The sequence below is a fragment of the Narcine bancroftii genome, chromosome 1, assembly GCF_036971445.1.
Source record: "Narcine bancroftii isolate sNarBan1 chromosome 1, sNarBan1.hap1, whole genome shotgun sequence".
NCBI lineage: Eukaryota > Metazoa > Chordata > Chondrichthyes > Torpediniformes > Narcinidae > Narcine > Narcine bancroftii.
The window spans coordinates 266781839-266808777 of NC_091469.1; the positions used below are offsets into that span (position 1 = coordinate 266781839).

The 26939-nt window shown below is 38.2% G+C and overlaps 1 protein-coding gene across 8 annotated transcripts in view; it reads left to right on the forward strand.

The window, feature by feature from the left end:
• The window catches only part of LOC138742820 (ethanolamine kinase 1-like), a 369247-nt gene that overhangs the window by 241235 nt on the left and 101073 nt on the right, over positions 1-26939 (forward strand). For 7 of the 8 annotated variants that reach the window (XM_069897775.1, XM_069897771.1, XM_069897766.1 and 4 more), the window contains exons 5-6: positions 870-953; positions 19174-19334. In XM_069897775.1, the coding sequence (XP_069753876.1) occupies positions 870-953; positions 19174-19334 (245 nt within the window). Of the gene's footprint in view, positions 1-869; positions 954-19173; positions 19335-26680; positions 26780-26939 lie in introns of those variants that run through there. The other variant, XM_069897758.1, reaches the window with a different exon arrangement.

Here is a 26939-nt window from a genome sequence, read left to right on the forward strand (position 1 = left end):
ATTTGAACAGCAGCTATTCACAAAGGTATCAGAAGCCCCCTTTAAATTGTAGCACCTGGGTAGCCCTCCTGGGACTTGGGTGCGATTACTGGAGCAAAGGTGCTGGAAGCGCCTTTTAATTCACAGTGGGGATCGACCCATTAAATCACCAACTTGGCAATTTAAGGGGGAATCGCACCCCCACAAGGACTTTTTTTTTAAATAAGTCACATACCACTGAAGTATTCCCTGTGCTATAGGTACTCTGTGATTAATAAGGAATTGCTTAAGGTGGTATGTGAGTGGGAAGAAAAAAGTTTGAAAATCACTGTTTTAATTGTACCTCGTTGACTCATTATGTGCATGGTTTCACAACTCCAAAGGAAATGAGCCATTGATAGTTTTTCTTAAGCAAAATATTTCAGTAGCAATTGGGTCTAGAGCAGTGATTCTCAACCTTCCCTTCACACTCACATCCCACCTTAAGCAATCTCTTACTAATCACAGAATTATTACAGCATACAAAATACTTAAGGTGGAATTTGAGTTTAAAAAAAAAGTTGCCCACCCCTGTGCTAAAGAGATTCTGCTTGCAAAATTAATGTAATGTTGATGAGATAAAATTTTATTGCAAAATATAACAGAAAATGCTGTTAAAAAAATCAGCAGGTGACTTCGAGGATGTCCTAGTTATCACAACTAATGTTTTACCCCTGTTTCCACTCATTAATTTGAATCATTAAATCTGTTTCTCTTTCCACAAGCATTATCAGTATTTTCTGTTTTTATTTCAGATTTCTATCAGCTGCAGTTTTTTGATTAACATTAGGAGTGAAAATTGCAACTCATCCATTAAATGGTAACAGATCAATATTCCCTTTTTTTTATAGGAGATGTAAAGTTCATTGACTATGAATATGCTGGATACAACTACCAAGCATATGATATTGGAAGCCACTTTAATGAGTTTGCAGGTAAGACAAAGATTACCATCCAAATCAGTCAATGAGAGAAGGAGATTATCACTGATCACTCCTTATAACTATCTTTGGTATTGTTCTACCTTTTTTTTCAAGTAAAATTCTACTATTTTTACATGTAAAATTAATAATTACTTTGAATACAGTTATCATTTGTAAACTAGAGTTAGTTGGCAGCCGAACAAATGGATCATGTCAGATTGTGACAAGATACCACATCATCTTGCCCTCTATATTAAACATGTTGTTTTTCTCTCGTTACTATTTGGTATGACTAACACTCAGAATTGATTGGCTATATTGCAGGGATTAAAAACATGGCTGAAACTGCACTTCGTTGTAACCGAATATTATATCTCCCTCCTAGATTCTGACAATCATCAAAAGATCTATGATCAGCACATTTTTTTGTTGACCATTTAAAAAACAAACTGAGCATTACTGAGTGCCCAACAAAACAATTAAGGTGAGAATAGATACCTAAAATGGAAGCAAAACAATTTGTGAAGTAGTTTAACCTTGAAATAACTGTTCAATCTATGTAGCACCACTGTTCCATTTTAACACCATTAAACACTTTTAAAATATAAATTCTACTAATCAGAAATTATCCTGATATTTATTACGCATGCAGTTTATGAGCCAAGGTGTCAGCTCTTGAAATATGGTTCAAAAGCTGGACATCTCCATTTTATGATTATTGGAAAAGCACTGTTGAGGAATTTTAGCAATGGATGCCACAACGGCATGGTTAGTAGAGGTGCGGCCTTGGAGCACCAGTAACCTAGGTTCTGTTCTAACATCTTTGTGGAATTCATACATTCTTCCTTTGACGGTGTGGGTTTTCTCTCAGTGCACTGGTTTAATCCCACATCCCAAAGACATGCAAGTTGGTAAGTTAATTGATTACCATAAATAGTCCTGAGAGTCCACTGTTTTAAAATTTAAAAGGAGTTTTAGGAATGTGGCGATAATAGTTTGAATGGAAAATTGGCAGAGAATGGGTTTGTTCGGTCGACAAGCATAGATTTGATTGTTAAATTGTTTGCTTTTATGCCTTAAGGAAACACTGAAGGATTTATTTTTCTTTTCTAAATGCCATTTTATTAACAGCATTTCGGGTGGTGGGTAGGAGTCAACACATTGCTATGACTCTGGTGTCATCTAACTCAGAATAGTAGACTGTATTTCTTGTAAATGTTAGTAACGAAACAGATGTTTACAAAAGTGCATTAATATTACAGTCACCATAGCTTTTCATGCTTAATTTATTTTATTTCCATAATTTAACCCATATTTTTAACCTTTCATAATATATACTCCTAACTGGGTCCATGGGTAGACTACAGTATGAACACCAGTACAAACCAATTAGTGGTTGCGTATAAAATGGGGACACAGAGTATATGCGCTTGTTGGTAGTCACTGGAAACAGAGACGTAGAATCCAAAGAGTTCAACTCCCCCGATGCCATGATAAGGTTTAAACTCATACCTGGAAATAATCCAAGACTGTGGATCCTAATCCAGTACCCTCGTGACTCTACTTCTGTGCTCCTGCTTGTTCTTACAGTATCTAATTACTTATAGATTTTAAAATATTAACACCTGTTAAACATTTGCATTAGTATCTTTGAATGGCTTTGTGTCTAATTTTTTCTGTAATATTGAATTTGTTCTTTGCTGCTGTTTAATTTCAAAACTTCTACTGGCTTCGCCGAGTGGAAACTCAAACTTTACAATCTACATGTTTCTCAGATTATGAAGCGCAGTTAAACGGCCGTCTCAAATTCCAACAAATGATGCCATTAAATATGGGAAATTTTCTGGATTTTTTTTCAATCCCTGATGAGCAATGAGACAAAGTAAAGCAGTTACTCCAACAAATTCAGAAAGAGCATGAATATTGATGGAAAATCTGGCACTTGGTTGAACTCCCATTTATTAATTGGAGATGGCTCCCATGTATTCAATTTCCAAATAATTATAATGTTACAATTTTATTTCCTCGAACCCTGTGGTAACATAAATAATCTGGTTAATTTATCTTTAATTCACAAGTTATGTAGGAAAGGTAAACTGTGTTCCCAGTGCTGCAGAAAATACTAAGTTAATACTTCTAAAATTACATATGCAGGCATATCTGACATTTGCAACTTGGGCATTGTGTGACTTATTTGAATTTCATCTACGTTAGAAACTTTAACCAGCACAATTTAAGAGAAACTGCAAAACTAAGCTTGGCATTGCATTTTAAATAGTTGTGTGTTCAGTGCCCATTGTAACATAGTCTCTGACAAGATTTAACATGCAAAGCAGAATTGGAAAAAAAAGTAGCTCATATAGTATTCCCACAATAGTCTTTATAGCTTTTGTATTTAAAATACTGTTATTTAATTAACTATTTACTTGTTTCATTAGTAGAAATCAACTTTTATTATCTTTTACCCTGTCCTATAACAGAATTTACCACATAATAAATGTAATCATCTACAATGGACAAAATTTATTGTGCCCAGCTTTACGATTGTCTTTATGGCAAGCCATTTATTACTTACAGTAAAATGTTTGTTGCATTGTAAAGTTTGAATCACTACCATCCGTAGAATTAAGCTACTGGTAAAATGGTTACAGAGATGAATTGTTTTGTGCCCTATTAAAAGATCCAGCTTCTGAAGGCCCTCTCCAGAGTCTTAAACATATCAGCTTGACAACAAAAATTCAAACATACCAAAAAAAAGCTTGGATGGGTCTATTTTGGGGATGAAGGAAGTAGAGGAGTCTTGTAATGGTAGTTCAGTGTTTTGTAGCACTGAGATTCAATTAAGAAATATTTCTAGGTTGTTTCTTCATTAAATGATGATATGTTTCCTCATTGGGACATCTCTCTAATACTGATGTTGATGAGATAACCAAGCTGTGATTTCAAAAGGAGTTGCACTCTTGGCCATGCTGATTTTATGAGAAGTTGGTGATCAGCTTCTTGCGTGAAGTTGGCATATTCTCCTTGAGACTGCATGGCTTTCCTCTGGGTACTCCAGTTTCCTTCCACATTCTACACTTACCCTCAAGAAGGTCTCAGGAATTTAGCAAAGAGAATAATAATGTCTTGAAGTATACCCACACTTCAAAGGAAAAGATCTTAAAGTATGTGAAGGTCTTCAGGGCCTAACTAAATATATCTGAGGACATTGTGGTAACCTAGAGAATAAATTGTTAGGGCTCTGCAGATGAGGCAGGAGGGTGATTAATGCTTGTGTTTATTTAAGAAGTGCCAGTACAATCCAGGGAAATATAGATCAGCTATCCTGATATCAGCATTGGTAAAGTTACTTGAGGGATTTCTGAGAGACAAAATCTACCTGAATTTTGAAGGGAAAGAACTGATTAAGGATAGTCAACATAACTTTGTATATGAGAAATCATGCCTCATGAATTTGACTGTTTTTATAAACAGGTGATCAAGATTTTTAATTTAAAGATACAGCATGATAACAGGCCCTTCCAGCCCATGAGCACATGCCGCCACCCCCCCCCCCCCGCCCCCATACACCAATTAACGTACAAACCCCATGCATTTTGAAGGGTGGGAGGAAACCAGTGCAGTTGGTGGAAACCAATGCAGGACGTGGGTAGAAAGTGCAAACTCCCTACAGACAGCGCCGGAACTATATGGACTTTAGCAAGGATTTTGACAATGTTCCACCTGGATATTTCGTCTACAAAGTTGCATTATATGGGATTCGGGATGAAGCGGGTTACAAAATTGGCCCATTGGTAGGTGTCAAGAGGGTTGTAGTGGAGGGTTGTTATTTAGATTATAGGCCTGTGACCACTGTTCCTTGCCATTGATATTTATGATTTAGCTGAGGATGTACTTAGCATGGTTGGCAAGTTGGTGGATGACACCAAAATAGGTGTATAGTGAACAGTGAAGAAGGTTACAACAGGATCCACATCAAAGGGGAAAATGTGCTGAGGATTGGCAGATGGATTTTGCTATGGCAAACCAGGCCAAGGTGAAATGGCAGAGCCTAAGACAGTGTTGTGGAGAAATGAGACTGAGGAGTACAAATAAATATTTCCCTGTTCTATTGTAGTGATGTGGTGCAATGTGTGCTGCTCTGAACTGTGGAAAGGAGGTTATTAAGCTGGGAAGGATATGGAAAAGATGTTTCCAGGATGTTGCTAGGACTGGGAGACTTGAGTTATAAGGAGAGCCTGAATAAACTGGATCTTTATTCTGTGGATAGTAGATGCTGAGGTTTACCTGATATTATTGAGGGCATATCAAAAGAGAGTGGTCAGAGATTTTTTTTTCTCAGCGCATGAGAGTCAAATAAGTCAGAGAGCATGGATTTAAGGTGAGAATAGAAATATTTAAAGTGGACCTGAGGGACAGCTTCACATAGTGAGAGGTGAGTAGATTGAACAAGCTGCCCGAAGAAATAGTAAATCCAGGGTCAATTAAAACATTTAAAATAGAATTTAAAAGGTAAATGAGCAGGAAAGGTTTAGAAGGATATGGGCCAAATGATTACCTTAGGTAGGTAACTCAGTGGACATAGACAAGTGGAGCTGAAGGGAAGAAGTAAACAAGAAAATCTGCAGATACTGGTATCTAATCCAATAATCAAAAATGCTGGAGAAGCTCTGCAGGTCAAGAAGCATCCAAACTTTTGTATTCGGGCATTATCCTCACTTCTGACAAATGGCTCAGATCCAAAACATTATCTTCCTTCTACTTCCTATGGATGCATCATGACCTGTTGAGCATCTCCAGCATTTGTTTGCGTTGAGCTGAGAGGGCTTTTTTTTTCAATGCTCTATCACAACTCTATTACTCTATCCCAAAGATCCAAGAATTGGTTTATTATTTGATTACTCTCAGTTGCATCTAGTGTGTAGGTGAGCCTTCGAATTTGAAGTGAGTTGATCGGAATTCAGGGAGAATGAGTTACACAGAAAGTCAGGCAGGGAATGGGATTGCTCTGAGAGTTGGCACAGACTCACAGGCAAAATTGCCACTTTCTATGTCAAAAATAAATAGATCAGCATTATAGTTAAATAGTTAATCCCGGATGCTCCCTGATCATGAGACTCACGTGAGACTGCAGATGGTGGAATCTAGAGCAACAAACAATTGCTGGAGTTGCTCAGTTGGTTGAGCAGCAGCAGTGAGAGAAAAAGAATTGCCACATTTCGGGATGGAAAACGTCGGAAAACGTCAACTATTCTTTTTCGCCCACTGCCCAACCTGCTGAGTTCCACCTGCAGGTTGTTTGTTGTCCTTTTATCTCAGCTGCTTGAAAGGACATTTTATAAGTCGCTTAAAAGTCTCTTAAACAGTGACACATCCCCCCTCCCCTGGCTCCAATGCTGACACCAATCCCCCGCAGACGCCACTGCCTGCCACCCCCCCAGCTCTGACGCCGCCAAAAAATCAGTGCAGCCTGCCATTGAACCACTGACTCACCATCTAGCTTGTGTGGTGGCGTCTTTTTTTTTATGTGCTCGCTCCTCCTAACTTTAGAACCTGGCTACACCTCTGCTCTGAAGATCTCTACCATATCACTAAGCCAAATAGTAATATTTGCCTGTCCTTTTAAGGAAATAGCTAAGACTCTAGCAGAATTTAGGAAGGCTGGGCAAGTCTGACTTAACTGAAAAATTATTTACAGGATTGAAAATGCATAGATTTCAATGGATATTTATAGATGATAGAATCATTTAGTCATCATTTTTAACATGATCATGAGCATGACCTCAAACAAAATTACAGCGTGGTTATCCATTTGAGGCCATTGTTTCTCCTCCACTCTTTTTATGGCCAATATTATAATTTATAGAAGGCATTATAACAAATGAAGACAGCATTGTTATGACATACAATTCACTAATGTGACATCCAGAAGTTGCCTCCTGTAATTAATCATGAATCATTAATCATGCAGTCATTATCTTCTATTTTATTTTTAATTATTATAAGTATGTATGATAGCTGAGCTTTATGAATAGTGACAGTGATTGCTAGAGTTAGGAGTTTTTTAACATTATTAACCATTTGGGCCTCAACAGTCTACTTGCTTTCAATTAAAAAAAAACAGTTTGTTAAGTAAAGCTGTTGGAGATAGAGTACAAAACTGGCACTTCCACAGATAAATGCAATGTGATTTGTTTATAAAAATGATAAAGTGACCCTATTGATAAGAACATTTAGAAAGCACGCGTGTGTGTGTGTGGTCTTTTGGTGGTGTCTGACCAGCTGGACCTGTTCTTGTCAATTACACGATTCGGGCAAGTCTTTGTTCACAATGGAATCTGTTAAGCCTGAAATAATGTCAGCCTTGACATCATATTGCTGTCTTGATGTAAACAAAAGTTCTCTCTAATTAGTGGTTTATTACTGAAAAATAAATGATCTCTTTTGATGCAAATATTGTAATTGTTTTTGTTCAATCTGAATAAAGTGATGCTGTCCATCATTATTATTTGCTGAGAAGTTGAGATGAAGGGGTTGTGATCAAATTATAGGATACAACCACGGGTGAAAATAGAAAAAAAAACAAGGACCCGTTTGACTAAAGGCAAAAGTGAGTTTTAAAAGCTTTTGGGTAAAAAAGTGTTGTAGACAATGCTAAATGTGTGAACATAGAACAGTGGGGGAACAGAACAGACAACAAACATGGAGATCTGGGCAATGAGAATGAACTTGGTATTGCATTATTAAAAGGAAATGTTGAATCACAAACCACAAGGAATGAAACTTTTCCAGATTTTTCAATCATACTTTTCAGTTTAAAATGCCACCAATTTTTATGTCAGTTATGTCCCACAAGCAGCTGCAGACACACAGAATAATGGAGCAGTTAATATGCAGTGATTAGTGATGTCAATCACCAGACTTTAATGATTTTACAAATGACACACGTTCCCAGTTAAGGCATGAAAAGGTCCTGCCAGAAGCAATTGGGACATCGTTATCATAGCATAATGGCAGGAAATTACATTTTTCGGGACAATACCTTTTTCATCCATTCTATTGAAAGTAAGCAACTTAATCTCTCCTGTATGATTCCAGCAAATCAAACAATACATTTCAATTAAAAAAAAAGTTATTTAGATGGTAGCCACTTTTTAAAAAAAAAAAGTTTTGTTTTTGGTGTGATTCAACTCTATAGTAATTTTTAGATAGGCTTTTGGAAAGCAAGTTTGACGGCAAAATATTCCTGTGATAATTTTCCTGCTCAGAATCTCTCTTAAATTAGAAGGAAAGGGATGCAAATTAAGATGGAAGAAATATGTCTATTCAGATCTTAAACTCAAGTCCCTTCATACTGTTTGCATGCCCAGTTATGTATGTCACATGGATCTGCAACCAGACCAGATTAGATATTAGTAGCCATCAACAACCTAAGAACATAAGAAATAGGGGCAGGGATAGGCTATCTACCCATCAAACCTGCTCCACTATTCAATATGGTTGATTTGACCATGGATTCATTGCCACTTACCCACCTATTATCCATAACCCTTATTTTTCTACTCTTCAATCTATCCATGTCTTAAATACATTTAATAAGGCATTCTCTACTACTTCGCCGTGCAAGCAATTTACAGATTCAGTACACTTCATTCAGTGTGAAATACGTGTGTGTGTGTGTGTGTGTGTGTGTGTGTGTGTGTGTGTGTGTGTGTGTGTGTGTGTGTGTGTGTGTGTGTGTGTGTGTGTGTGTGTCCTCTTAAAGTAACCCCTTCAGGGATACAGGGCATGTAAGAGCCAAAATGTGCGTACTTGTTAGTTGGTGTTCTGGGGTCTGTAGGCTGGGTGCCAGCCATCTTGATTCCTGTGCACTTGTGCGAGTTTTTGGTTGTCGAATGTCTGGTTTGCATATTGAAGTTCAGCTGGAGCATGCGCGAGATTAAGGGAGTGAATTCAATATCATTAGGGTGCTTAACTCTTGCGCATGTGCCAACCAAACTCCAATATGCGAACCCACTGCACATGCACCAACCGTTGACTCATGCATGCGCACAGGAATCAAGATGGCCATGCCAAACCTATGGATCCCAGGAAGCCAACTAACAAGGTAAGTACACAATTATGACATACGTCAATTCCAAGATATGACCGATCCTTTGGTCTGAATTTCGGTCATAAATCAGGGAATACCTGTACTGTAAAGGATCGTAAGATTGTACTTAGTAGATAATTATATGCTTAGCCTATTTAAAATTTTGCCTAAATGTAACATTGGGGTGTGGTCCCTTCCCTGAAGTTAATGGTCATTTAAAATTTGACTTTGCAACAACCAGACCTGCTGAATAATGTTACTTAAATATCTCAATACTTTTTGACAAGTACCATTGCAGGCACAATGTTCTCTAATTACCTGGAAACCACATCTTTTCAAATCACCTTAACATGTTTAAATTCCTTCAGTACCAAAAAGTTTATCAATCCAATGATTAAGTTAATTCTGTTTTCTCAGGTAGAATATTTAAAGTTGTTTGACCTTTTAAGTGAAAAAGCTGTTCTTCAGATCTAAATGGTCAAGCATTCAATCAGTGATTGTGGTCGATAGTTCTGAACTCTGCACATGGGAGGATATCTTCTGACCTATCATGTTCCCACAGAATCATGTATGTTTCAATTAATTTTCCTTGCAGTCTTCTGTCCAGAAAACAGACATAATTTATCCACCTTTCCTTATTTGTCTCAAAATTGCATCAATTCATTTGTTCTGTGCTTATGCTTAATGATACTCCTTCAATCATTCAAACACAAATATGCTTGTAATGCAATGGCTGAAATGACTTTTACTTTAAATTTCTAGAAACTTGTGTTTCTTCTTCACTTATTTGTTGACTTTCCATTCCAATGAATAGTAATGATCGTTTCTGGAGTTTAGTTTATTAAGGACAGTCTTAAACCAGGAATATTATCTCCACAAAGGAAAAAGCCAAGATCAAATCAGCTTTATTGTATCTTGTTTTAAACTTTTTTTTGCCACGACAAAACCTTTAGATCAAAGCAAAATACAGGTTTTTTTTTAAATGGTTATCCAGCACCTATGGAGAATGGTAGATGCCACATCGGTGAATTTTCCAGTTGCTTGAAATTGTTTTTCATGACTGGCGAAGTAACTGCTATGGGTGCCAATTTTAAACATTCATATTTTTTACCTATTTGTTTTCCACACTTTTTATGTCGGTTGCTTGAGGCTTGAATTCTGGATAAAAAGGATTTTACAGTGTTGCTGTAATTTATCTTGTGTATTTATATTAATAAAATATTGACTGAGCTTGCAAGGAGACTTTTCCCTTAGGTTTTTGTGGCTTAGGTAATTGATAGAGGAATGGATGGCTTAGTTGGTGAGGGAGCACCTTGTGAGTGTGACTTCTGTCATAGGTAGCCTCATTCTAATCCAAATGAAAGCATGGAAGCTGTTTAATACGGACTGAAATATCAGGGCCAGAGGATGAAGACTAGTTGGTGAAACAAAATAATAAAATTATCTGCAATGTATTTCTATATCAATTATTTGGATTTATACAAAGCTTTTAAAGTAGCAATAAAATGTCCCAAGGTGCTTCACAAGATGTAGCCAAATAAGAATGGTCAATATGGCACTTAAGGCTAACGAGTTATGGAATCATTGTGTTCTACAACACAGAAACAGGCCCCTTAGCCAACACATCCATACTGACCAAGTTGTCTACATGAACTGGTTCTGGCCCCATGACCATCTAAACAATTTCAATATACACACACACACACACACACACACACATATATATATGTGTGTGTGTGTGTGTGTGTGTGTGTGTGTGTGTGTGTGTGTGTGTGTGTGTGTGTGTATATATATATGTGTGTGTATATATATATATATATATATATATGTGTGTATGTGTGTGTGTGTATATATATATATATATATATACACACACACATATATATGTGTGTATGTATATGCATATGAGGGCAAAGACCATGTCAGTGGTTCCTCTGTTAGCGCGAAAGCCGCACTGTGATTCTGGGAGAATATTCTCAGCGACACTAGGTATTATTCTATTTAGTAGAATCCTAGCGAAGATTTTGCCTGCAATGGAGAGCAGCGTGATTCCCCTGTAGTTTGAGCAGTCTGATTTCTCGCCTTTGTTTTTGTACAGGGTGATGATGGTGGCATCACGAAGATCCTGAGGCAGTTTACCTTGGTCCCAACAAAGCTTGAAAAACTCATGCAGTTTGGCATGCAGAGTTTTGCCGCCAGCCTTCCAGACTTCTGGGGGGATTCCATCCATACCTGCTGCTTTGCCACTTTTCAGTTGTTCGATTGCCTTATATGTCTCATCCAGGGTGGGAACCTCATCCAGCTCTAGCCTTAGGGGCTGTTGAGGGAGCTGGAGCAGGGCGGAATCTTGGACTGAGCGGTTGGTACTGAAAAGAGATTGGAAGTGTTCTGACCATCGGTTGAGGATGGAGATCTTGTCGCTGAGGAGGACTTTGCCGTCTGAGCTGCGCAGCGGGCTTTGGACTTGGGGTGAGGGGCCGTACACAGCCTTTAGAGCCTCGTAGAAACCCCTGAAGTCGCCAATGTCCGCGCTGAGGCTAGTCCACCACTCATTTTGGATCTCCCGGAGTTTGCGCTGAAGATGGCTGCATGCGCGACGGAAGGCTTGTTTCTTCTCTGGACAGGACGGCTTTGTAAGGTGAGCCTGGTGGGCAGCTCGCTTCTTTGCCAGCAGCTCCTGGATTTCCTGGCTGTTTTCGTCAAACCAGTCCTTGTTTTTCCTGGAGGAGAAACCCAGTACCTCTTCAGTGGATTGCACTTTGGTAGTCTTCAACTGATCCCAGAGGGTTTCAGGGGACGGGTCCATGAGGCGGGTTGCAACGTCGAGCTTTGCTTTGAGGTTTGCCTGGAAGTTTCCTCTCGCTTCGTCTGACTGCAGTTTTCCAACATTGAACCTCTTTCTGGGGGCTTTATTGTTCCTGGGCTTTGGCTTGAAGTGAAGGTTGAGCTTGCAGCGAACCAGCCGGTGGTCAGTGTGGCATTCCGCGCTAGGCATGACCCTGGTGTGGAGCACATCTTGTTTGTCACTTTCTCGCACCAGGATGTAGTCCAGGAGGTGCCAGTGTTTGGATCGGGGATGCATCCAGGTGGTCTTAAGGCTGTCCCTCTGCTGAAAAAGGGTGTTTGTAATGACAAGCCGCTGTTCTGCGCAGAGCTCCAACAGGAGGCGCCCATTGTCGTTGCACTTGCCGACGCCATGCTTGCCCAGGATTCCTGGCCAGGTTTCTGAGTCTTTGCCGACACGAGCGTTGAAGTCGCCCAGGATGACAACCTTGTCGGCTGTAGGGGTACGTTGGATGAGGTTGCGCAGGTCGGTGTAGAACTAACAGAGGAACCACTGACATGGTCTTTGCCCTCAGACAGCTCCAAGAAAAGTGTAGAGAACAAAACAAAGGACTCTACATCACCTTTGTTGACCTCACCAAAGCCTTCGACACCGTGAGCAGGAAAGGGCTTTGGCAAATACTAGAGCGCATCGGATGTCCCCCAAAGTTCCTCAACATGATTATCCAACTGCACGAAAACCAACAAGGTCGGGTCAGATACAGCAATGAGCTCTCTGAACCCTTCTCCATTAACAATGGCGTGAAGCAAGGCTGTGTTCTCGCACCAACCCTCTTTTCAATCTTCTTCAGCATGATGCTGAACCAAGCCATGAAAGACCCCAACAATGAAGACGCTGTTTACATCCGGTACCGCACGGATGGCAGTCTCTTCAATCTGAGGCGCCTGCAAGCTCACACCAAGACACAAGAGAAACTTGTCCGTGAACTACTCTTTGCAGATGATGCCGCTTTAGTTGCCCATTCAGAGCCAGCTCTTCAGCGCTTGACGTCCTGCTTTGCGGAAACTGCCAAAATGTTTGGCCTGGAAGTCAGCCTGAAGAAAACTGAGGTCCTCCATCAGCCAGCTCCCCACCATGACTACCAGCCCCCCCACATCTCCATCGGGCACACAAAACTCAAAACGGTCAACCAGTTTACCTATCTCGGCTGCACCATTTCATCAGATGCAAGGATCGACAATGAGATAGACAACAGACTCGCCAAGGCAAATAGCGCCTTTGGAAGACTACACAAAAGAGTCTGGAAAAACAACCAACTGAAAAACCTCACAAAGATAAGCGTATACAGAGCCGTTGTCATACCCACACTCCTGTTCGGCTCCGAATCATGGGTCCTCTACCGGCACCACCTACGGCTCCTAGAACGCTTCCACCAGCGTTGTCTCCGCTCCATCCTCAACATCCATTGGAGCGCTCACACCCCTAACGTCGAGGTACTCGAGATGGCAGAGGTCGACAGCATCGAGTCCACGCTGCTGAAGATCCAGCTGCGCTGGATGGGTCACGTCTCCAGAATGGAGGACCATCGCCTTCCCAAGATCGTATTATATGGCGAGCTCTCCACTGGCCACCGTGACAGAGGTGCACCAAAGAAAAGGTACAAGGACTGCCTAAAGAAATCTCTTGGTGCCTGCCACATTGACCACCGCCAGTGGGCTGATAACGCCTCAAACCGTGCATCTTGGCGCCTCACAGTTTGGCGGGCAGCAGCCTCCTTTGAAGAAGACCGCAGAGCCCACCTCACTGACAAAAGGCAAAGGAGGAAAAACCCAACACCCAACCCCAACCAACCAATTTTCCCTTGCAACCGCTGCAATCGTGTCTGCCTGTCCCGCATCGGACTGGTCAGCCACAAACGAGCCTGCAGCTGACGTGGACTTTTTACCCCCTCCATAAATCTTCGTCCGCGAAGCCAAGCCAAAGAAGAAGATATGCATATACGTATATATATACATATATATGTATATGTATATTTATATATATATATACATATATACGTGTGTATACATATATTTATATATATGTAATCGTGTCTGCCTGTCCCGCATCGGACTGGTCAGCCACAAACGAGCCTGCAGCTGACGTGGACTTTTTACCCCCTCCATAAATCTTCGTCCGCGAAGCCAAGCCAAAGAAGAAGACATATATATGTATATATATATATATATATATATACATATATATTTGTGTGTGTGTGTGTGTGTGTGTGTGTGTGTGTGTGTGTATCTATCTATATATATATATATATATATATATATACATGTACACACAAAAGACATACCAGCCAGAGAATTGGCAGGAAGCCCAGGAATGTTTTGAAAACATGAGATAAGGAAGTGTTTGTGAAGAATACAGAAACTTCATCTGCTGCCACTTCCTCTGGCAGCTCGTTCCATATACCCACCATCCTCTAAGTGAAAAAAAGATGTCCATCAGGTACCCTTTACCCTCTCACCTCAGATCTATACCTTCTAGCTTTAAACTTCTCTATCTGGACAAACAATTGTGATCATTCACTTTAATTAAGTTGCTTGTGATTCTATAACCCTTTAGAAGGACAGTGCTAAGACTCCTATGCTCTAGTCCTAGCTTATTCAAGTCTCTCTTTACTGTTCAAGTTCATATTCAAGTTTATTTGTCATCCAATTTTACCAGTGCAAACCTCCAGTCTGGGTAATATTCTTGTCGATCTTTACTTCACCCTTTCCAGTTTAATAACATCCTTTCCTGTGGCTTATGTGTCCAGAATTGGACACAGTTCTCCAAATGTGGTCTCACCAACATTGTGAACAGATGTAACACTATGTTCCTACTCTTGCATTCAATGTCATGACTGATGAAAGCAAGTGAGTGAGACACCTTTACTAGCCTGCCTAGCTGTGTCACCTCTTTAAGAAAACATGTTTTCGTCTCCCCTATTCTCTGTTCTATTTATCAGAACAGGTTACTAAAAACATCAGAGTCAGAATCTGAATTAGGTTTATTGTCATGAACATATGTCACAAAATTTGTTGTTTTGTCACAGCAGTATTGTGCATTACAGGTCCAAAATTTGATATAAATTATATTTCCATAAATTCGCTATTTCAAAATAAATAATTGGTGCAAAAGAAGAGAAAAAAGCAGTGTAGCAAAATGGTTCATTGACCATACAAAATCTGATGCTGCAGGGAAAGAAGCTGTTTGTGTAACATTGGGTGTTCGTCTTCAGGCTCCTGTATTTCTTTCTTAATGGTAGCAGTGAGAAGAGGGCAAGTGCTGGGTGCTAAGGCTCCTTGATGAGTGAAGCTGCTTTATTGAGATACTACCTTTTAAAGATGTCCTCAATGGAGTGTAGACTAATGTCCATGATGTTGCTGGCCGAGTTTGCAACTATCTGTAGCCTTTGCCTGTCCTGTGTATTGGCACCTCCACACCAGACAGTGATGCAACTAATTAGCAATCAGATGCTCTCCACGTTACACCTGTAGAAATTTGCAAGTCTCTTTGGTGACATACCAAATCTTATCAAACTCCTAATGAAATATAGCCACTGGCAAGCCTTCTTCATGATTACATCGGCGTGATAACCCCAGGCTAGATCTTCAGAGAGATTGACATCCAAGAATTTGACATTCTTTACCATCTCACTGCTAACCCTCAATGAGGACTGGTTTGTGTTCTTCTGGTTTCCCCTTCCTGAAGTCTAGTTTGTTCCATTGTTTTGCTATAGTTGAGTGCAAGGTTATTGTTTGACACCACTCACCTCGTTGATCTATTTCTTTATCTCTTTCCTGTATGCTTCCTCATTGCTGTCTGTGATTCTGCCAACAACTGTGGCGTCTTCAGCAAATTTGTAGATGGCTTTTGAATTTAAATTTTAAATATTTAAAATTTTTTAGACATACAGCATGATGACAGGACATTTCAGCCCATGAGTCCGCGCCATCCCATTTTATGCCCAGTTAACCTAAAACCCCAGTATGTTTTGAATGGTGAGAGGAAATCAGACATTATGAAATTTAAATGATTATAGAGAGCTTGGATGCTGCTGAGGGGGTGAAAAAAAGTGAATGGTTTAGATAGTCAAGAACAAACAGTTCTGCTGCCATGATATTGTCAGTCCCAATGTGGGGTCTCAACACGAAGTGTCAATGACCTCTTTCTCACCACAAATGCTGCCTGACCCTTAAGTTTCTCCAGCAGCTTGTTTTGTTATTGACATTGTTAGCTCCCACCTCAGAGATAATTGCTTGTTTAATACTGGACTGGCATTTTATTTTAATATTGCTGTAAATTGCACTGTCGGGTTTCTTTAAGTTCTAGTTAAATACTTAAATATATGGCAATAACATCATTAATTGAAATAAAAGAACCGTACTGCTGATTTCAGGTCTGCCCTAATTCAGAAATCCTTGGTATTATTCATCATTAATCCAAAATTTTACTAGATCCAAAAAGTGACTTTTGGGATATCGATGCATCTTCTTGAATCATAAGAACATAAGAAATAGAAGCAGGACCATCAAGCCTACTCACCATTTAATGTAATCATGGCTGATTTGGCCTCACACTCCGTTCCTCCTATCCACCTGGACTTGAAGTCATTGGGAATTGGAATTACTGAAGATCTCAGAAATTTTTTTAAGTGATATTTAGATCTGGGAACACTGATACGAGCAGACCAGGATGTAAAACCACTACTTAGGAGCATTTCTAGCATATTTGGAACAGATAATTGAGATGTGGCCATACAGTCACAAATTCTGCGATCATGGGGCAATAGCAAAAGAAAGTCAGGATCTGGAAAAGATTGCTGTGGTTCTGAGGGTCTGAAATCCTTTGGAGGACTGTTGAGAAACATGAGCAATGAAAAGAGTAATTAGATTGTTTGATGAGTGAACATAATTCTAAGGACAAATGACAGTGGATCCCAGAAAATCTGGGAGCATTGCTAGGGTAAATTCTGGTTTTAATTGAGAGAGTATTGGATTATCGAATATGGTAGCCTTGGAGCCAAGAGAGCTTTGGAGAAGGGGGCCTCATCACATTATCGTCTCTCCTTGTCATCCAATGCCATATTATAGTTCCATTCAAACACAGTTCGTATCATTCCATCCAATAATTTGTTAGAAAGTTTAAAATCCTTAATTAACACCAGTTTCTGTGAATGGAAGAAAACCTTATTCAATGCCTATTATTTACATTTTCCAGTCTTTCTTAATAAAAAAAGTAACTCTTTTTTTTTTCCAGAATGTAGAGCATTTTCAATTGAATTGGGTCCAAAAATGATGATTGGGGATTTGCTATGCTTGCCACAGATTAGCCATTAAGGACAAATCCATTAATTCAACTTTGTCTTCCAGCTCGGTTTGTATTACTTGGCAAATGAAACTGGAACCCCTTCAACTTTTCCACTGAGGAATATATAAAAAAAAAACATGCTTTAAACAAGTTTTGCTTTACTTTCTAAGCAGAAACATAAAAAGCTATCAGGAGCTCATAATTGTGTCTAAAATTCAGAAGTTCTTGGTTAATTAATTGAAAGGTTCTGGTGTGAATATTCAAATGTGAAACATGTAAGTGTCTTGAGGATTCATTTACACAGTCATTATTGGAAAAGGCAAAGAAATTGAAGTGAAGAGAAGATCCAACTTTTATTGGTTCAACTCAGAAATGTTCTGATGTACACTCTCAGGATGGAGAGTGTAGATGCATATCTACAATTTGCAAACTGCTCTTATCACAATGCAATGGCATGGCTCGTATCTTCCATTAATTTCTTGCTATCACAAAATGTGCGGTAGGTTTTTGAAACTGGTTATCATGTCATTGTGAAATTCTATTTTTTAATGATATACATTTATAGTATGAAAAAAAATGAAAGAATGCATTTTCATTCAAAGAATATATTGAGTAAATCCCTACTTCTTATGTTTATGGTTTCTGACTGTTCATTGACCATTAGTTAGCTCCTTAGCTGTTACCCCTGGGGTACCTTTGATTCATAGATTCACTTTTTGGTTTCAATTTATTATGTTTTATTTTGAAAATATTACTGAGAGGGGGAAAAAATCAGACTTACAGATGTGTGCATGCCTTAGCTATCACATTGGTTAGCTGACAGTGCAAGCTATTGATCCAGATTTTAGTCACTAGAGAATTATTGGCAGTAAGCACTGATCCCAAAGAAAGTGTTCCATAAAGATCAAGTGAATTCCATCATGTGGATTTTCCTTTTCCAATATCACTAGGTGTCAGTTTAACGATGATCCCTGTTGATTAGCAGTCATGATGTCATCAACCTGGCAGAGCAGACATTCATATTAAAGAATTCTCATTTGTATCAAACCAGGAAAGAACAAACTTAGTTCCTCATTCATTCTGAACATTTTTCAAACGTGAAATGAAGATTGGAATATAAACATAAAATTAAGAATTCACAGTATCGTAAATAAAGTTTTTGGGGAAACAAAAGCAAGTCCTCAAAGTACATTTTATTTTGAAATACTGATATGAAGCAATTACAATTCACTATCACCAAATTAGTTTTTGATATGTTTGTAATGTTGCAAAAATATTTAAAAATAAACAATCTGCAGCATGGACTCAGTGGGTCGAGAAATGGAAGAAAAATAATTGTCAAAATTTTGGGTCGTAACCCTTCATCCAGACTAGATTCTAGCATCTGCAATCTCTTGTGTCTCATGCTTGCAATATAATATTGGCTGTACACTATTGAGAATGCTCCTGGATCTTATGCAAGGATGGATAAGACTTTCAGAGAATTTGTAATGAAGTTGGTTTGTAATTACTTGTCTATCAAAGATTGTTGATTTCCCTTACTTGTGCTGGAAGATGTTAGGACTTTCAGGACTTCTGAAATAAACTAAGTATAAGTGATCAACCCGAACATGCAGCAGTTTTCACAGTTTCGGGGGAATGAATGTTGATTGTTTTGCTGACATTATAGCCTCAAAGTCAGGACTGAGGAATTACACCATTAGAATTATAAAGTAACAAATAAACTGCTGGAAGAACTCCTCGAGTAGATTGTTTGCTGCTCCATATTCCAGCCGTCTGTTGTATGACTCCTGGCTACAAAGCATTTAGGTGTTGAAGTGTGCAGATGGACACAATAGATGTGGACATAGGGGAATGAATTACAGCTGGCTCTTGAAGGGAAATGCAATGGCTTTTAATTTCATCCAACAGATTTTGGACTCTTTCTGATATAAATATTAATTTTCATGATAATTTATCAGTGTTCCATGATTAGCATACAATTAGGCAAGAAGTTATTTTTTTTCCCACAGGTCTGAGTGAATTGGACTTCAGCTTGTGTCCAACTCAGGAAATGCAGTTTGAATGGCTGAAGTCCTACCTGGAGGTTTCTAAAGAGTTCTCGAGCAGTGAACCAGAGGTGACTGAACTGGAAGTACAGAAGCTTTATGTCCAAGTGAACAAATTTTCATTGGTGAGTAGTAAATGCTTGATACCACTTATACAAATAAGCTATATATTGAAATAAAGAGAGATGTATTGTCATGTAAAAATCAAAGGAAGGAATGGTTTTGTGTGTAGGATGATTCTGTTTCAATGAAGCATCAACTGTCACAGAATATCAATGAGTTCCTGCTAAAGGCAAGGACCTCCAATGCATGCCACCTAAAAATTAGTGACTCGTGTAAGCAACAATAGTTAACAATATTTTACCATTCTATATATTCTGCAAACTTATGTAACTTGAGCCTATATTCCACAATGAACCTGGGTGAATGTGGTCCTGTATTGATTCAGCAAGGATAATGGGCCTTCCCCATTTTCTCGATCTCCTCCTGATTATAAAGTACTTTAAACAGAGCACACTAATTAATAATGATTGCCTGTACATCCCTGGCTCAGGGATTTCTGTCTACCACAATTCCCTGTCCCATTCTTTTGGTGACACGCCTGTCCATGGTCTCATCCACTGCCATACTAAGACCACCTGCAAATTGGACAAACCACACCTCATCTTCCATCTTGGCAGCCTCCAACCCGAAGCCATTAACATCAGTTTCTCCAGTTTCTTTTTACACACTCCCCCTCCTTTTCTTCTCCCAGCTCTTTCTATCTTTCCCTTTACTTCTGTCTCCTTTCACAGAGCAAAATTCTAATTTCACCTTTCCTCTTATCATATCCAATTAACACCTTTTGGTCTAGAATCTTCGCCCTCCCATTCGTCCCTCTTTCTCTCTCCAGACTCCAGTCTTTATACCTTGAAGAAGGGCTCAGGCCCAAAACATCAGTAATATATATTTCCTCCTATGGATGTTGTGAGATCAGCTGAGTTCCTCCAGCGTTTCTGTCTGTTTTTATGACCCTGGCTCAGAACATTGGCTTCCTGAGGCCAAAGTTCCCGAATGTCTGATGTATCATTTTTGCTGTTTAGTTCTCAATATCAGCAGACATTTGAACTGCTTGGGCCATGGTACAATTGTGTTCTGAATAATTATAAAATTTTACATTCTCATTTTGTGTAAATGTGCACTGAAAATAAATGCTGGATCTCTGAATTCTGTTTCTTCTGCGTGCAGGAGAGAAAGATCTCAGTTTGCTTGAATCCTTCTTGGAGAAGGAGAGAGCATGTAGGCAAAATGGTGCATCTTTCAATAAAGGCATCTGTAGAATTCCAGAATGCTAATGGAAATTTTCACTTATAGAATGGTGTAAATCAAGTTGTAGCAAATAGGATGGATTTCATAACAACTCATTTTACATCATCTCCAAATGTTTCACCTTCTTTTATTGAAAAGGCCAATTCTTCTGCTCTTTCCCTTGTCCAAAATATCCATAATTGTTTAGTTTTATATAGCCAATAACAAGTCTCAGAAAGCTGTGTGCATCCATTTTTTTTTATGAGTGATGGCCAACTGCATTAATGGTCTGTTATCCCATGTACAACTGGAATAAATGAAGAGCTAAGTGTTTAAAGTGCAAAGCCCAGCAAGACCAAACTCCTGACCCTTGGTAAAAGTGTCCACATTGATAGTGATTTTAAAATTTGCAATGTCAGTGTAAGCATGAAATGTACAGTATAGAAATAATTGTTTACTTGCAGCTAGTCCATGGTTGCAATCATGATTTGCAGGAACCTCTGTGACTGCGTCAAATCCCAACTGTTAAATCTTCCTCAAGGATAATAAACCTCAGAAATAAGAATGGATCAGTCCTTATAATTTTGACATATTGCACCATTTTGAATTGGAAAATCATAACTTTAATATATCAAATTTGATTTAATTGCACTTATTATTATTACTACGCAGGCAAATACAATCGGCATCCTGTCCACTGTCTTGCAGGCAGTGAACTTTGATTGAGCAAATGATCACCGGGAGGTTGGAGGATCTTGGGCAGATTGTGTGTTCCTGCCAGGATGTTTCACAGTTGGCGCCTTTTGCTGTACTGCATGACATTTATTTAAAAGTAAAAATATTCCTGATATTGTTTCATCTGAAGCTGAGAAATTAGGTGTTGACTTTCAGATTTAAGGATTTTTTTTTGCATGTAGTTATAAGTTTTAACAAGGACTTTTTCTCAGAAGTAGATGTGTCACCAGATCTCAAGCGGTTAAAAATTTTAAACCAATAACTTAATCATTTTGTGTCACATTATCATAATTATTCACTCTATTACTAAATCCATTTGTTGAGGTTCTCTCAGTATGTAGTGATGGAGTTATTTTCTATTCACAAGTCTCCTTCAAACATTGAAGGGGTCATCACATCAGGAGACTGGAAATGGGTGTGTACGTGTGTTTTATATTAACATTTTTCCAACTACTGACCCACAGGCATGGTTCGTTATGAAGTGTCAAATATAACCTGCCTTTTCATATTAATGTTCACTTTTGAATTTCTGTTGTCACATTTACCACATTTACAAAGAACTCCTGTACCTTTCCAGATCATTTTTTTAAAGATGATATTATTGCTGTAAGGTACAAAAGAGCGTTAGTATCGATTTGCAGTTGTCAGAATGTGAGTTTATTCAAATGGAATTCAAAAACTAAAAACACTTTCACATCAGTTTTACAAGCTTAGTAATATTTCCCAGAAAGTTGGAAGGTGAGAATAACTTTGGAGGTTTCAGATGGGTTCTCATAGTTTAGTACTAACCATCAACTCCCCAAAGTTTTCTATTCCAAGCCACACACAGAGATGCCATGGCGATCAGAGGAAATTTTGGAATGTCACAACGAAAACATATCTCAAGAAGGTAGATATGGCCAGTGCAAACTGGATAGACAAGGCCACAAATGGCATCAAAACCTTTCTCATGCAGAAAAATAACATCTAGTCCTTGCAAATAGAAAGTAAAAGGAAAAAAAAATCACAGCCTGCTATTCTACATCTGCTAGCTGTATGGATGGATCATATTACCCAGACATGCCAGAATCCATTTCTAAATCATTGTCAAAGTTATCATGCAATTGGGGGATTGTAAGAGATGACGCGGCTTAATCGTATTTCCTTATTAACTGATTAGCATTTTTGATTGATGTGTTGTGGGTACTATAAACCATCATTTTAATTCCAAGGATTGTAGTGGGAGCCTAAATCATTAAAAGATGCAAGTGAAATTTTCATTTGTCAGTTAAATTCTTCAAGAAAATGCTCAAATATCTTTATCTGCTTTAGTTTGTTAATAGGCTGGTGCCTCCAGTAACCTTTTCAGATGATCTAACAAAAACATTTTATCAATTTATCTAACTCTTGAACATGCAGCTTTTCCCCAGTATTTTTTGTGTGCTTCCTTTCCAGAAGTAATCAAATTCACACTTGATATTTATCCCTTTGAGCTCACTAAATTGAGAAAATTTGATTTATAGTATTTAATCCTCTAGATTTATCTTAGTTGGTAAATTTGGGATTGGTAGAAAAGTAAAGCCAGCCAGGATTTGATTGAATGGCAGAATGGTGTGTATGACTTAATATTGGTTAAACAATTGTAATATTGTTTATTAAATTACAATGACTCAGATGTGGAAGGAATCCGGTTTAGGGCTGGAACAACAATCTTGTGCTTAACATCAATAAGACCAAGGACCTTATTGTGGACTTGAAGAAGGGAAGGCCAAGGGACACATGGCTGTTTTCATCGATAGAATGAGGTGGAAGGGGATTAGTATCCAACTTCCTGGGTATCCATATATCAGAAGATATCTCCTGCAGCTGGCACTTTGAACAACTATGAGGAAGGTACACCAATGCTTTACTTTCTAAGGAGTGTAATGCGATTTGGCATGTCATTTGAATACTGCATTGGAGTTCTATAAGTGTATAATGGAAAGTGTACTGACTGGTTGTATCACAGTCTGATTAGACACTTGAATGTCCAGAAACACAGAAGGACGGAGAAAGTAGCGGTCATCCCTCAAAGCCTTCAATCTCTTCGTCCTTCGAAGACATCTATGTGAATCGCTGCCTTGAAAAGACCACAAACCTCATGAAAGACCACCATTGTTCAGGTCATACTTTCTTCTCATACTACTTTCAGCGTACAAAGGCCTGTAATCCAGCACATTAGAGTCAAGTATAGTTTTCTTTTTGACAGCTGTCAAGTTCTTGAACTCACCATCCTACCCTAATCGATTCTTCAAAACCACCAAAGATCTGTCTGCACAACTAACTCAGAACACTTTTTTAAGCTACGACCAACTATGAATATTTATTATTACCTTTTCCTCTTTTATTTCTCTCTCACCTCAGAAGCTGTGGAAAGTAAGATATTGTGCCTATTTACTTGACAATAGATTTGTCATATGCAATGGCTTTAAGATCAGTTATGCAGTAAAGCGCAGATGAAGAATTCACGTGACTCTTCCCTCCCAAGCAACAATTTATTTTTAATTTGTTGCTGTGCTACTTTGAATCAGTGATGGCCTAAATTCCAGGAACAAGAACAAATTCACTATTGGAACAAAAAACTACAGATACAAAGAATCTGAAAGAGAAACCAGAGTTGCTGGAAGAATCCAACAAGCCAAGCAGCATAAGGTGGAATAGTCCGTGTTTTATTTCTCACCTCCCTGATGCTACCTATCATGTTGAGTACTTGCAATGTTTTTAAATGTTTGTTTATAAAGTAAGTTCTCAACATTGACTCACATAACATGGAAAAGTTAAGTGTCCATGGTCTATATACCATATAATTCACACCCCATGAATTATGTCATCAAGTGCAGAGCAGACTATTCTGCCACAGTAAGATCAAGAAACATGGTAAGTCGTATTTAAACAATAAGGCTTACAGTGAGTGTCGTGCATAAACATATCAACAAAATTCTACAGCAAAAAATAATGAGGTGGTAGATGTATTTCTGTCAATGCAAATTTTGTAAGCAATAAACAGTATCTGGATATTGGGATTCCCAGGTGCAAGTAGTGAAAAACAAATTTAGGAGTTACGTCTGATGTTTTTCCACACAATAACTTGAACTGGTTTCCTCAAGGAAGATGTTGGCACAGAACAATGGAGCCATTTTAGAAACAGTCGGATATCTGAGCTGCATGTGCATTCTGAACTGATGAGTTGGGGTGGGCTATTCAGATGCATTCATCCACATCTTTCTTGTGAGGTTGAGAGTCATGAATTGATTAGGTAATCCTCAGAGGAGACACTTGGCTTTGTCTACCTGATCGTCTGTTTTCTGCAGTAGTTTGAGGGCACTCATTTTGAGAATGCAATAATAATTAGTCTTCACCATAGTATACACAATGTAAAAGTCTCATCAGACAATAGCAGTACCTCATTTTAACTTTCATTATCCAGTTGTGCAAGGCTCCTAATGTGAGTCCTGGGAATGCAAGGACGTAAGCCTTTACTTTAATTGCCAAGTGAAAATCTATTAATCTCAGAGAAACAGCTGTAAATATAGAAATTCAGTCTTGATGCAATATAGTCTCTGAGAGGCCCTTCTGAATTCTGCCAGAGCACACAATGATTCCATTGTGTTTAGACCTCCACAGCTGGGCACTCGTTCACCCCAAGAGTGTCGTAGAACGTCGCTTTTGTCAACAAATATGTGAAGTCAAAGCAAAATCATTCATGCTGCTCCAGCTCTTACATCCCTTTATCATTAACACTTGTTGTTGTTTTTCATACTGCACAGAACTGCTAATCTTTGGTTAAGTAAATGATAATGCTATGAAATTCAATCAGATCCAAATGTATCAAAGATTAATTTTTTTAACTATTTTTATTAATTTTAATAAAGAACATACAAATACAAAGGGTACCATTCAATGATAGAATGGACAGTTACATAAACTAAATAAGACATTCCATATATAATAACATACATACATTGTAAATCATATTTATAATTCATATTCTAAACAGAATATACATTTTGGGGGGGGGGAACTATAATATTAAAAAAAAAGGAAAGAAAATAGTAGAGGAGAAAAACTCAAATCCCTTACCTAACCACATTGTCAGATATTATATATGATAAGTATTAAAAGAGTATAAGTATTAAAAGAAAATCAAAGGTATAAAGATATATGAGATATCAGTCAAACAAATTTAATTACAACAAGATTAATATTCAAGTAATTTTGTTTTGGATTTCTTTGAATCAATTAAAATGACATAGAAAAACATTTTTAACTTCTTGAGTGAAATATCAAGACAGGGTGAATGCGCCAAATGTTTATGTGTTACTATCAAACAATAAAATTTGTAAAGGCTTGTTTAACAGGAGCATTAATGCACTGCCTAACCTGTTTGCCGCCTATCCAGTATCTTCTCTTAACTGGTGGTTCAGATGGAGCTCTGTACTTGACTGAAGTGGACTGGAGAACATTATTAATATAATGTACAGCAAGTAAACTGAACAGCACTAATTCTAATTTAATCACAACAAGGTTATGAAACACCAAGAAAAATGAAGTCAAGCTAAGTGACTGAGTTCAGTCGAAATTGAATAATAATTTTAATAGATGGCCAAACCAATATCAATCCTTTTTATAATATCACCATCCAAATTTTATGCTGAAAAAGAAATATTAGTTATCCATCCCTGATACTAAATGCAGTACCATGTGTTTTCCATTTCCTACCTGTTCGTGTTACTTTATCCCATAGCACATTTAATGTTGTGGATCAGTAAAGGGAAGTGTAAAGGATTGTTTTCAGGGTTAGTCAAATCCCAATTACCATTTAAAAGTCAAACCTTGTCCAACAAACCAAACAAATGTTGGTACTGTAAAACGGTAGTTGGGGTCCAAGATTCCGAGTTGTGGAACAGATGCATATATGTCATGATTCAGGAAGCAGGAAAGCAGAATAGTGTGACTCAAACCCTATAATAAGACCTTTAAGACCTTTAAACTCCATATATTAACATATACATCTAGTAAATAACTCATAAGAGCCCGTTTTTGAGTTTGTGGCTGTTAACACTGTTAGCCTGGCATCCTAAAATCAATGTCTGGGGTCAACAGATACCCACGTTATAAGAAATTCCACAGATTAATGAATCGTGTTCTAATGAGCTTTCACTGTATTTTACTCAGTTGTTTTTGTCTCCCATTTCATTGGGAAACTGCTTTCTACCATCTATTGGCTCTGCAAATATCCCTTCCTGGACTGCAGGAATTAGGTTGTTGATATCTGTTGTATCTCATCAACAATTTTGAACAACTTCTTTAGGAAATGAGACTTAAAATGGGTTAAAAGTGTGTTTCAGCGATCTTTTAATTTAACAAGCTGAATATTTACAGTGTGTGTTTCTCCAAGCCAAAAATCTCTAATTTTGACCTTTTTTTCCAGTCTATTTGCTCTGTGATATATTTTCAAAGAACAAGAATGCTCAAAAATCTGCATGTGTCACCAAAGAGTTGTAATGACCTGTAAAAATGGAGAAGACTGTAGAAAACAAGCAGTTTGGTTGTACCCTTCAGCTCAGGGAAGAAAGTCAAAAGAATTTTAGAAACAAAGAAACATTTAATGTTTAAGAATTTGGTTCACTTCTGAAATATTAAAAATTGAAATCAAATTGCCGCGTCAACTCGTAAGTGGAACATAATTA